The following is a 12,842-nucleotide window of genomic DNA, read 5'->3' as shown; positions in this document are numbered from 1 at the left end:
GTTCCGTATATGTTATCTGATTCATATCTAGTCTGAAATCAAGATACCCGATCGTAGCGCAAGTACGTGCGTATCAAAATACTCGTAGTATCCATATATACCTAACTACCAAAATATTATTTACAAGCAAACGTGAACATTATTCATATGCTATCCGATTCGTATCTAGTGTGAATCAAGACCCTCGAATATCGTGAGATCGTATAACAAGTACACATCAAAATACTCGTAGTTTCCACTATACTTGAGTTTAAGCATTCAAGTCTCAAAATATCCGATTCGAAATATCTGAAAACCCCAAAATATCTATCTAAGAGACAAAAAGAAATACGATGATTTTCCTTTTCACAAAACAGGTCGGGCCAAAGTACGTACGGTTCTCTGATATTTTTATTTGTTTCGGCACTAGTCTCATCCTAGACCCCTTTTTTGAGTTCTGTCGAGAGGTACTCAAAGAAGATTTAAAGTGGTACTTAGGCGAGTGTCCTGAATTAACGATAGCCCCAAAAGAGTGAAAGAAGAAGATCACATGGAAAAAAGAGTAGAAGAGTCGTGGAAGTTTGTTTAGTTAGGAAAGTCAATTTTGGTTTCACATAAAAATTAAATATTTCGACCAAACTCTCATGTCCCCATCTTCACTTGTCTGCTTCTTCAATCACAACGGAAGATCATCACCAGAACACAAGTGCCATTTATTATTAGGTCTTTTGTCCGGTCTATTGTTTGGAATATGGCATTAACAAAAAAAAAAAAAAAAAAAAAAAAAAAAACTTCTTTATAAGACAAAACCATGTGCCATTTTATCTACAACTCACTCAACTAACCTCTCACTTTTTTCTTCAAGGCATACACATTTTGAAGCTATGGCTATTTGGGGTTTTCTTTGTTTTGTTAGCTGTTCTTCTCATGATCAAATCTCTTTAGAGATTGCTAAGTTGCTAAAGGTCACATTACAGTATACATCGATGATCGGTGAAAGCTAGAGACACAAAAAAGAGATAATATGGTTACGTATATCGTTCTTCGTCTCAATATCTCCCAAAGTGAAGAAAAATGGTGAAGCTGTGATCTTTAATTATGTGTTTAAAACTTAAAACTTCCTTTATATCTCTCATATGAGAAACAAGACATAAAATAAAATGAAATAACATGAAGCAATCAATCAAATAGCACCCTAACAAATCATTCACTAAATATTCCCTTCTTCAAAAAAACATCATACCCTTAAAACAATTGCTCTGTTTTCTTACTTTCCACCCACACAAAAAAAAAAAAAAAAAAAAAAAAGTTATCTCTTGTTGCCTCGTTCTAGGCCGTTAGATGATCTACCATCTGACCTATGAGATTATAATATTGAAGGCCTAGTGGAAGTGGAACTGCGACTGGAACCTGAATTTATGAAGACAGGAGTGTCTCTTGACGAGTGCGTTGTGGAACCGCGTAAGCTGGTACTATTTCCCATGTCTTTTGTCTTGTGGAGAAGAAAGGTTCCTGATAAAATGGTCACAAAGCCACATAGCTCGGTAGCAATTTGCAATCCGCTTTGAGAAGCCCAGTCCTGGACCATTAACAAATGATGATAATGTGTTCATAAATTCGAATCATTTAGTTTATAAACACTTCTCACAAACCACATTTTTACCTTGAACATGATCATGCTAGCTATAATGGTGAACGTTGTAAACATAACGTAGTAAACTGGAGATATGACCGCTGTGTTAAAATTATCCAGAGCCTGCGAGAAATGAATACAAAAGATGAAAAAAAACTTGTTACTCGAAAAACTTGGAAATGTGACAGTAAAACAAACATTTGTTAATTATTTATTACCTTGTTCAAGTAGTTGATTTGTAGAATGCAACATACGGTCACTACTATGATGAAGATCCATGCATGGAAGTACTTGAACTGGTTCATTCCCGAAAACGTCAGCTTTATGGCAATTGCTACAGCTTTAACACTCATAACCTAACATGCAAAAAAGACAGAGACACTTACTTAAGAAAAAGAGAGATCTAGCTACTATGAGATGGCTCAAGAAGAAAAATGAAAACATACTGTAAGAGAGCCCATTAAAGAGCAAATCCCAACATATACTATCATATGCGTCTTCCCATAACGTGGCTCGTAGTAGAAGATCAATGTAAGCACCACAACCAAGACCACAGCAGAATACGCTAGGAAACCTGGTTAATACATTCAAACATGTATATCAGTCCAATTAGATTATCAATGTTGTTTGAAAAAATTTAAAAAAACCTCTAGCTATTGCTGCTATATATACCTGGTTCAGTAGCAAGGTGCCACACTTGCTTGACTGATTCAATGTCTTGCTCATGAGGAGCATGTAAAACAATCGTTGTTGATCCAACAACACAGAGAATGCAGCCAAGTATACCAAACATATGCAACTTCTCTTCCAAAATAAAATGTGCTAGCACTGCGCTGCATACCACGGTTCTCGTTTTCAGGAAACTACGTTGTTTTACATAGATAAAACGGTAAAGAGATAGGCATAGTGGATACAGATACCTGAAAATAATACTTAGAGCTCCCAAAGGTGTCACTAGAATAGCCGGTGCAAATGCATATGCTGCGAAATTGGCTATCTCCCCAACAATCACTATAACAAGTAGGAATACAAAATTAGTAATCATAACCAAAGCTCCATTTCCATTGATGAAATCCAATAGAATCTTGGATTTGAATTTTTTTTCTATGACTTTACTTGTTCATATCTCCTTCTTATCCCAAATTATTTAAAGTATATGATGTAAGATCAATCTAATGATGATACTCTTCCAAGCTATCAGATTTCTGTCAGACAGAACCATGATATCTCAATATAAAACCAAAGTTTTCAGATAAGACAAAGAGAGACTGTTTTCAATAGTGATAAGATCCAAAACATGTCCCAACCACACAAAACTACCAAAGTCATAACATCTCTAAGCTAAATAGCAAACATGTAAAAGTAAGATTTGCAGCAGAACTTCCCAAAACCTTTATAGAGGGATAATGATCAGTCATCAGACTTACTTGTTATCATTCCAGCCCACCACCAAGGTTCATACAAGTATCCATACCCTCCTTCACCTGATCACAAATGATCAACAAGAAGAATTAGTTAAACAATATCTGTGATTTTGAAGTAAGTAAAAAAGTTCTGAATATATAAATCAGGAGAACCTGCTCTGGCTCCACTAACACCGGCCTTCTTAAGACCTTTTTTCTTGATGATGAAGCTAGAACCGATGAATACACTCGAAGACACAGCTAAAATGACTCCATGTATATTATCAGGTGACATCTCCTCCATCTTCGATGATATTTTATAGTACTTTTGCTTATATATACAATTAAAATGATTTCAGCTTGTTGTTAATAATGAAAAGTTCCAGAGAGTTTTTTGCTTTCAGATATAGCTTATTGCGTCTACAAAAAAACAAACAAAAACAAAGAAGAATCAGTATATCCACCCAATAATCAAAAATCAAACAAAGAAGATTACTGATTAATTAAGCCATTGCCTCACAAATCCTGGAACAATAGATTCTGACAAAAAATAATCTTGAGTTTTTAAATAATCTCATTGTGGCTGAAAAATTAAAGACCAGACAAATGGCATAAGTAGATTACATAGAGAGAGACCAAAGAGACAAAAACACAGATATGTAAGCAAGGAAAAAGACAAATCTTAACACATAAACAAAAATAAATCAAACGATGTTTCAAGAAACAGCTGGGACTACAAAAATCTAGGATCTTTCGAATTGTTTCTGAATTTGCTCAATTTAAGATTAACGAATCATAGAAGAGGATTAAGACCCACAGATACTCGGTTTTTATACGTTACCTTGCCCAAATCAAATCACCAAAACGATCACTAAGGAAAAGAAAAAAAAATATAATATCTGGAAGGTATAGACCGTAGCAATAGAATATTCGAATCGTATCTCAAACCTTTTTCATGTTGTACACCAAAACAAAATCAACAGTGTGGAAGACGTGATTAATTGTTTATTTTTCTTTTTCTTGGTGATGAAAACGTAATGTGAAAATTTTTAGGGTTCTTTTGTGTTGTGTGGGAGAACTGAATCTGAAAAGAAAGAAGAAAAAAAAAGAAAGCAACGAAGAGGAGAGGACAGAGAGATTACAGTAGTATTGTGACGAAATTATAGGAAACTTTAGTTATAACTTAATGCACAAACACACTCATAATACAACTCAAAACATAAGAGTTACAACCCATATACAAAACTTCTAAATTTAGACCGTTTCGGTTCTACTTTTATTGTTTTTTTCTTTCAGAAATATTATTTTATTTTATTCTGAAGTTTGCTTAGCTAAATAGTAATATTGTAAGAAAAAACGAATAGAATTCTTCACTACCATTCCCAATTGTATAATACAGCGATCCTTTAACAACGACTAAGTGTTATATATCAAAGTTTTCATGCTCTAAGTGTTATATATTTTTGTTTCTTCGTAACACTTTGGAATTTGTATATTTTACATATATGTAGGTTGAAAGTATCAAGCAAGTGTTGAGAAAGTTTATTATTATTGCAAGGGGACACAATCTAAGTGATAATGGTGCTTAATTAAGTAAACTAGTGAATGGTCCTCATGAACAAGTAACGTCTATGTGAAGTGAGAATGTGGCCAATGGTGAGTCCACAGAACAAACCAGGTATATAGCCTATTGCAGCTGCAATCCAGCTAAAGACTTGATCTTCTTCTTCCTTCTCATCTTGCTCTTGTGTTGTCTCTTCTTCTCGGTTGCAAATTTCTTGGAGAGGAACACCGCATAGACCGGGATTCCCTGTAAATGATGAGCTATTCTGGCTTTGAATCTGAGTGGCGTGTGGTATTGGGCCTTCAAGCCTGTTGTAAGAAAAGTTCATCCACCCCAGAAACGTGAGTTTCCCAAGCTCTGTTGGGATACCGCCGGATAATCTGTTTTGAGATAGATCCAATGATTGGAGATTGCTCAAGTTTGATAGGGATGGTAGAATATGGCCAGTGAAAGCATTGTTTGACATGTTGAGTACAATCAGTTCCTTGAGTAAAGCGATGGATTCCGGAATACCTCCTTGGAATTTGTTTCCGGAGACATCGATGGTTTTGTAAATTTTGAAAACACTGCCAACCAGCTCCATATTCGATCCTTTGTTCGTCACAAACACAGACTTATGATATAATTCTTGGGTTATTCCTGGAGCCAAAATCATTTGCATATTATAAACAGTGCCTACGACCGATGACATTGCACTCCAACCAACAAAGTAATCTGATGGCAAGACTCCACTGAAGCGATTTTCCGAAATGTCAAAGATTCGTAGATTAGGGAAACTCATAGAACCTCCTGGAGAAGCTATTGGCCCAAAGAACTCGTTAGAACGAAGGACAAGTATCTGTAGATAGGGCAACAAACTCAACCAAAATGGAAAGTTGTCCTTGATTTGGTTATCTTCCACGTTTAGAAACTCGAGACGAGTGCAGTTGATCAGAGACTTGGGAAGTTGTCCTGATAACCGGTTGCGACCAACATCAAGTGATCTCAAGCGATCACTGATTATTTCCTCTGGAATAACACCAGAGAGACTGTTATTCCGAAGATGCAAGATCCAAAGAGAAGAATTAAAATTCTCTAAACACCTTGGAATAGGACCGCTGAAGTTGTTGTTGGACAAAACAAGTGTCCAAAGAGAAACCAATTTGCATATTGATCGAGGAATCTCTCCAGAAAACTGATTATCAGAGCCTATAAAGTAACTAATGGTAGAGTTTGGTAAAATAGTTAGTTCTCCACTGAAGGAATTATGAGCAATGTTTACATACCCTAACTCTGGAAGACTCCATAGCCATTCTGGTATTTGGCCTTCAATTTGATTGGCAGAGATGTCTAAAACCTGCAAACTGGTTTGGTTTTGTATAAACTTGGGAAACTCAGAAATATTGCATGACGATATAATCAATTCTGCTATAGGTGAGGGAAAATGGAGAGTGGAACTGATCTTCAAATTAATTCCTGAAAGATCAAGTGACGTCAGTGACTTGAGATGCAAGAAGATGCTGAAATCATTAATAGACCTCCCTGTGTTCCAGAAAGAGAGGCTAAGATCCGAGAGTACAACTAGTTTTGATATAGATCTTGGGATTGGTCCATTGAAACTGTTTTCTCCAATGTATAAGTATCGAAGGTTAGGTTGTGAAGAGATATTCCCAATCTCAAGAGGACCGGTGAAGTCGTTTCTGCTTAGGTCAAGTCTAGTCAGCGAAGGGATCGTGAAGAGAGAAGAGGGAATGGTTCCATAAAATGAATTTCCACTAATCATAAAAGACTTCAGTTTGGAGAGGCTACTCATGTTGTTAGATGGGAGCATACCTTTTAACTGGTTAGAACTAAGGTCGATTGAGATGAGCGAGCTCAAGTTGAGTAGCACACGAGGGAAGTTCCCACTGAGCATGGTCGATCGAAGATCCAACTCTGTCAGCTTGTTTAAATACCCCATCGAATCCGGCAACTGACCGGTGAAATCATTATCAGAAAGATCAAGATTCGTGAGATGAGAAAGATTTCCGAGTGAAGAAGGAAACTTCCCAAAGAGCTTGCAACCACGAAGATTCAAATCCCTCAAATATTTCAGGTTGTTGATGGAATCTGGTAGAATACCCGAGAGATAATTGAAGCTAAGATCTAGGCTTTGAAGATGTTGTAGTCTAAACAGGCTACTATTAAATCTCAAAGGACCGTTGAGATTATTGAACCCGAGGTCTAACTCAACGACCTTGCCTGTCTTAGGATCACAAGAGACACCATCCCAAGAACAGCAATCAGTTGTGTTCCTCCATTTCTCTGTCTTCTTATCGCCAATAATCCCATTGGAATTGAACTCTTGGACATAGAACTCGTTCTTGAACTCCCAAAGAGCATTCCTCTGATCTGGAAGACACAAGTGTTTACCATGAGAAGAACCAAACACAAGTATTGAGTTTGAAAGGCAGAAGATTAAACACAAGCTCCAGATTATTGTGATCGTCCCATTCTCACTACGAGAATGCATCATACTTTTCTCTTTGATTTTTTTTTTTTCCGGTGAAAGGGATTTGATTATATAGTTCACATATTGTGGGGTAAGAATGTAAGATAAGTCTCCTTTGTAGACAGCAAGATAAGATATTTCTTCCACAAACACTATATCATTCCCATCTGTGTGGTCTGTGTTAATCGTTCAAACGCTCTGCCAAATCTTTGTCTTTTATGTTTCTTTACTTCCAAGTTTCCGTTTAGACTTCTTCTTTGTTCTTTGCATTACAACATCCTCTGTTTTATTTTCAGAAATGGGGACTTTAACTTGTCTGATTTCTTCTAACTCACGTTAAAAAATTAAAAATACAGCTAAAGGAATAATATTAATTGTCTTCAACATTTGGATTAACAATTACAATAAAACCTCTATAAATTAATACTCTATAAATTAATAAACACTATAAATTAATAAATTTTGCTGGTCCCAAGTCGGGCCAGTGTAAAAATTAACAATATTCGATAAGATAATAAGATAATAATTTTTTCGAAATCTCCTTATAAAATATGGTCCCAATAATATCATAAATTAATAATTATGTAAATTTATATATATATATATATATATATATACTGATATAATAGTGTATGTTTCTCCTAAAGCTCAATTCTATAGAACAATTGTAATGTTGTATTTTCAACCTATAATAATATCTCTAAAATATTTTATAACATGTCATACAAATAATTAAAATTTAAAGTTTTAATTTTTAGATATGCATCATTTACAATTTGATAATTTCACAGATTATTAAAATAGGAGAATTGATATTATTATTCATAGATTTGAATTTATGTGTCTCATGTGTATAAGTCAATTTGTCTATAATATTTGTAATTTATTGTAAATAGTGCTTTCTAAATATTACAAGTTCAATTCCTAAACCATAAAATTTATAACATCCGAAAGTTTAATCTTATTTTGCTATAGTTGTTCTAATTCATAATTTTTTAAAAAATAAACAATTAAAAATATATATATATAAATTAATAATTATTAATTTACACTATAAAATAATAATTATTAATTTATAGATAAATTAATATCACTATAAATTAATAAAATGTCTTAGTCCCAACATTATTAATTTATAGAGGTTTTACTGTACTATCAAATCAATCAACATAACTTTTGTTAATCGAAAACAAAATGTAAAAAACAAAAAAAGCATAATGACACTGATCTAGTAAGGTTAGTGAAAATACTACAGTAACCTATATAAATTAATAATGTTAGGACCATGACATTTTATAAATTTATAATGATTATTTTCTATGTAAAATATAGAATATGTAAAAAAACAAAAAAGCATTATGACACTGATCAATAAAGAAGTTAGTAAGGTTAGTGAAAATATTACAGTAAACTTTATAAATTAATAATGTTGGGACCATGACATTTTATTAATTTATAGTGATTATTTTATAGTGTAATTTACATATATATTTAATTGTTTAATTTTTTAAAATTATGAATTAAGACAATTTTATCAAAATAAGATTAGACTTTCGGATGTTATAAATTTTATGGTTTGAAATTGAAAATAAATTAAAGATATTATAGAAAAATTCACTTATACACATGACATACATAAATTCAAATTTATGAATTATATATATATATAACATATGCTTTAAATTTTTGAAGTTTTTCCTATAGTTCATATCTATATATGTAAATTTACATGATTATTAATTTATTATCTTATTAGGACTATATTTTACATAGAAATTTTTTGAAAAAAATATTATATTTTTGTTATTTTTTACACTGTAAGACTAGTAAAATTTATTAATTTATAATATTTATTAATTTATAGTATTAATTTATAGACGTTTTACTGTGCTCTCATACCAAGAATTACAACTCTCAAACTTAAAAAAGGCTTTGACCTCGGTTTACTTTGGTCAACACTTAATTACTTGGTTCTTCGAAACCGGTTACAACTTAACACTATGTAAATATTCCTCATGAACATGATGATGGTCGAAGGAAACTCATCTTACCATTGAATGTTGAAAGGAGTTGGAAACGATGGTTTGGTGAGCACATCCACAAGAAAATGAAGGTGCATTGCATACATGAAGTGTTTTGACAATCTTTGTTGATCTGTTTATTTCTCTCGTGAAAAATAGGATTGTTTACGATATGTAATGCAGCAGCAGTAGAATGACAATACATAAAAAATAAACATGATTGCCGCTACGTCAAGAGTAATTAATATCTAGCTCAATGACAATGAATCAGAACTTGCTCTAGCTAAGCTTACACTCACCTTCTTATTAAGACCTTTTTACATGATGATAAAGGCAGAGTTGTTACCAATCAAGTTTTATATATTTATTGAAAAAAAGAAAGCAAGAGGAAAAGACAGAGAGACGAGAGACCGCATGTAACTAAATATTTGGAACAAACCACTCTCATTATACTACTCAGGACATTAGAGTACACATACAAAAACTTTTAAATTTTGTAAACTAAAGTATATACGAATTCAGACTAACATACTTCTTCACCATTCACAATTGTATTGGCTTAAATATTACACTTATCCTCTATGATCAAAACTTCTTAATTAAACAAGTGTTGAGATAGGTGATTGATTTATTATTACAAGGGGACATCCTCCTCCTTAGAAACGATGTCTTTTTAATCTAGTAAAATAGTGAAAGATTCTCATGAACCACTCACGTTTGTATGAAGTGAGAATGTGGCCAATGGTAATTCCACACACAACACCAGGTACGTAGCCTATTGCAGCTGTGATCCAGCTAAATACTTCATCTTTTTCTTCACCTTGCTCTTCCTTTGTTTCTTCTTCTTCTTCTCCTCCGCAGGTTTCTTGGAGAGGAACACCGCAAAGCCCGAGATTCTCTGCGAATGAAGAGCTCTTTTGACTTTGAATCTGAGTGCCATGTGGTATTGGACCTTCAAGCCTGTTATAAGAGAAGTTCATCTGCGCTAGAAACGTGAGCTTCCCGAGCTCTGGTGGAATTTTTCCGGATAATTTGTTTTTAGATAGATCCAATGATTCAAGATCGGTCAAGTTTGACAGAGCTGGTGGAATAGAACTTGTGAAACCGTTGTTTGACATGTTGAGCACAATCAGTTCCTTAAGTAAAGCGATGGATTCAGGAATACCTCCTTCGAATTTGTTTCCGGAGACATCCATGGTTTTGTAAATTGCGAAAACACTCCCAACAAGCTTCCACGTCAATCCTTTAAATGTCATAGTCACAGAGTTTTGATAGTTTCCAGAGTCGTCACGTCCCGCATACCTACTCGGGATAACGTCTACAATGTCTACGACTGATGACATTGCACTCCAACCAGCAAAGTAATCTGATGGCAAGACTCCACTGAAGCGGTTTTCTGAAATATCAAAGATTCGCAGCTTGTTGAAGCTCGAAGACTCTCCAGGAAAATATATTGGCCCATGGAACTCATTAGAACGGAGAACAAGAATCTGTAGACTGGGCAACGATCTCAACCAAAATGGAAACTTGTCACTGATTCTGTTATCTTCCACGTTAAGAAACTCGAGACGAGTGCAGTTGATCAAAGACTTGGGAAGCTCTCCTGATAACCGGTTGCGACCAACGTCAACTGATCTCAAATGTTCACTGATGGACTCCTCTGGAAAAGTACCGGAGAAGTTGTTATTCCGAAGATGCAAGACCGAAAGAGTAGTATTAAAATTCTCAAAACACCGAGGAATAGAACCGTTGAAGTTGTTGTTGGATAGAACAAGTGTATCAAGAGAAACTAATTTGCATATTGCTCTAGGAACCTCTCCCGAGAACCGATTATCAGAGGCTAGAAAGATCGTTGTAGAGTTTGGTAACAAAGGAAACGGATGGTGGAATGCATTTGAACTTATATCAAGCATGATTAGTTTTCCACATCTTTGAATAACATCCACTGGTCCTTCAAAACCACTCAACGAATTCTGAGAGATGTTTACATACCGCAAATCTGGTAGACTCCACAACCATTCTGGTACTTGGCCTTCAATTCGATTGGCAGAGATGTCTAAATAGTACAAAGTGGTTTGGTTTTCTAGAAACTTGGGGAATTCAGAAAAAATATTGCAGGATGTTAAAATCAAGGTGCCCATTGGTGAAGGAAGACTGACAGTACTAGAGCTGATCTTCAAATTAATCCCGGATAGATCCAAGTAAGCAAGTAACAAGAGAGGTGAGAATATGCTTACGTCAAGTGTGCTTCTTGTATTAATATAAGAGAGGTCAAGGAACGTAAGAGACTCCAGTTGCAAGAAGATGTTGAAATCAACCATGCCCCTCTCTGTATTCCATAAAGAGAGGTCAAGATAGAAGAGTCCAACTAGTTTCGATATAGACTTTGGGATTGGACCATTGAAGTTGTTTTCTAGAAGAGACAAAACTACGAGGTTAGATGGTGACGACATATTCCCAAAGTCAAGAGGACCGTTGAAGTTGTTTCTTCCCAAGACAAGGGTGGTCAATGAAGGAAGCATGAAGAGAGACGATGGAATAGATCCAGAAAATGAATTTCCAGTAACCTCAAATTGCACTAGTTTTGAAAGGCTACTCATATTAGATGGGAGCATACCTTCGAACTGGTTAGAATCAAGGTTGATCAAGGTGAGCTCGCTCATATTGAGTAGCACACTAGGAAATTTCCCACTGAGCTTGGCTGATCCAAGATGCAACTCTGTTAGCTTGTTTAGATGCCCCATTGAATCCGGTAGCTCACCGGTGAAATCATTAACAGAAAGATCTAGATTAGCGAGATAAGTAAGATTCCTAAGCGAAGAAGGAATCTTTCCAAAGAGATTGCAATCACCAAGTCTCAATACCCTCAAATGTTTGAGGTTGCCTATGGAATCTGGTAGAGTACCGGAAAAATTATTCGAGCGAAGATCAAGGCTGTGAAGATGTTGTAGTCTAAACAGGCTACTATCATATCTCTAAGGGCCATTGAGAAAACTGTTCATGAGGTCTAACTCTATTACCTTACCCGTTTTAGGATCACAAGAGATACCGTCCCAAGTGCAGCAGTCAGTGTTGTTCCTCCAGTCCTCTGTCTTCTTATCACCAACAATCCCATTGGAAATGAGTTCTTGGACATAGAACTCGTTCTTGAACTCCAAAAGAGCATTCTTCTGGTCCGCACGACACAAGTGTCTAACATGAGAAGCCAAAACAAGTATCGAATTAGAAAGGAACAAGATTAAACAAAAGCTCCATATTGTCATCTTCCCCTGACTACAAGAATGCAACATGCTTTTTTTCTTTGATACTTGTTTTTTCTTCCTGTGAAAAAGGAAACGAGTGGTGGCTCTAGTAATCCGACCGTCTTGTACATTCGTGGAAAACAAATAAAGCTTGACTTAACAAGTCTTTTGTGAAAAATGGTGGCGGGTTCCACAAAGAATATTATTTTCCAAATGAACAACGCTCCACAAAGTCAATTTAAGTCTCCTCTAGAATAAAATTAGCAACCCGGCTGTATGGTGAGCTAGTGGTGAGAGCTAATTGATTGCCTCTTAAATAACTTTTAAGTCCTAAAAAAGAACTAGATTAAAATCCGGATTAAAATTTATTTTATTTATATTGTAATTTTATATAAAATATGATTTATGTGATTGTTTTTAAAAGTTTTTTTTTTGTCAACCATTGGGCTACAACTGGCCGGTCCAATAGCCAAATTCTTACATTCGTAGGAACTGGGACTCGATCCCGGATGTGATGGTGCCTTCTACAA

General features: G+C 34.9%; 2 protein-coding genes and 1 pseudogene across 6 annotated transcripts; all 3 read right to left on the bottom strand.

Moving 5' to 3' along the window:
- Nucleotides 1-1,078: 1,078 nt before the first annotated feature.
- LOC109124850 (putative magnesium transporter NIPA2) lies at nt 1,079-4,104 on the bottom strand. Of its 4 annotated transcripts, none has more exons than XM_087475001.1 (9): nt 3,964-4,104; nt 3,190-3,435; nt 3,040-3,096; nt 2,533-2,623; nt 2,285-2,445; nt 2,059-2,186; nt 1,831-1,968; nt 1,643-1,735; nt 1,079-1,558 (listed from the first exon to the last, which is right to left on the bottom strand). In XM_087475001.1, exons 2-9 carry the CDS (start codon nt 3,317-3,319, stop codon nt 1,346-1,348), a joined length of 1,011 nt encoding a protein of 336 aa, XP_087331127.1. In that variant the 5' UTR covers nt 3,320-3,435; nt 3,964-4,104; the 3' UTR covers nt 1,079-1,345. The 4 variants fall into 4 exon arrangements, with proteins under 4 accessions (XP_087331127.1, XP_087331128.1, XP_087331126.1 ...); XM_087475002.1 differs by lacking the exon at nt 3,964-4,104 and adding an exon at nt 3,531-3,666; XM_087475000.1 differs by lacking the exon at nt 3,964-4,104 and having other exon boundaries at nt 3,190-3,810.
- A 441-nt stretch (nt 4,105-4,545) lies between these two features.
- On the bottom strand, nt 4,546-7,141 carry LOC104732326 (receptor-like protein 48). The gene is given in 1 exon segment (XM_010451855.3): nt 4,546-7,141. A coding segment is annotated over 1 exon segment (2,469 nt). The 5' UTR covers nt 7,074-7,141; the 3' UTR covers nt 4,546-4,604.
- A 2,421-nt stretch (nt 7,142-9,562) lies between these two features.
- Nucleotides 9,563-12,484, bottom strand: LOC147934201 (receptor-like protein 49 pseudogene; annotated as a pseudogene). Its single transcript, XR_015572343.1, has one exon. The product of XR_015572343.1 is annotated as a receptor-like protein 49 pseudogene (transcript).
- Between the last annotated feature and the right edge of the window lie 358 nt (nt 12,485-12,842).

Source organism: Camelina sativa, chromosome 11 (genome assembly GCF_030686135.1).
Source record: "Camelina sativa cultivar CO46 ecotype springtype chromosome 11, ASM3068613v1".
NCBI classification, from domain to species: domain Eukaryota; kingdom Viridiplantae; phylum Streptophyta; class Magnoliopsida; order Brassicales; family Brassicaceae; genus Camelina; species Camelina sativa.
Note: the sequence above shows the minus strand (reverse complement) of the source record. Positions and strands in the feature narration are given on the sequence as shown.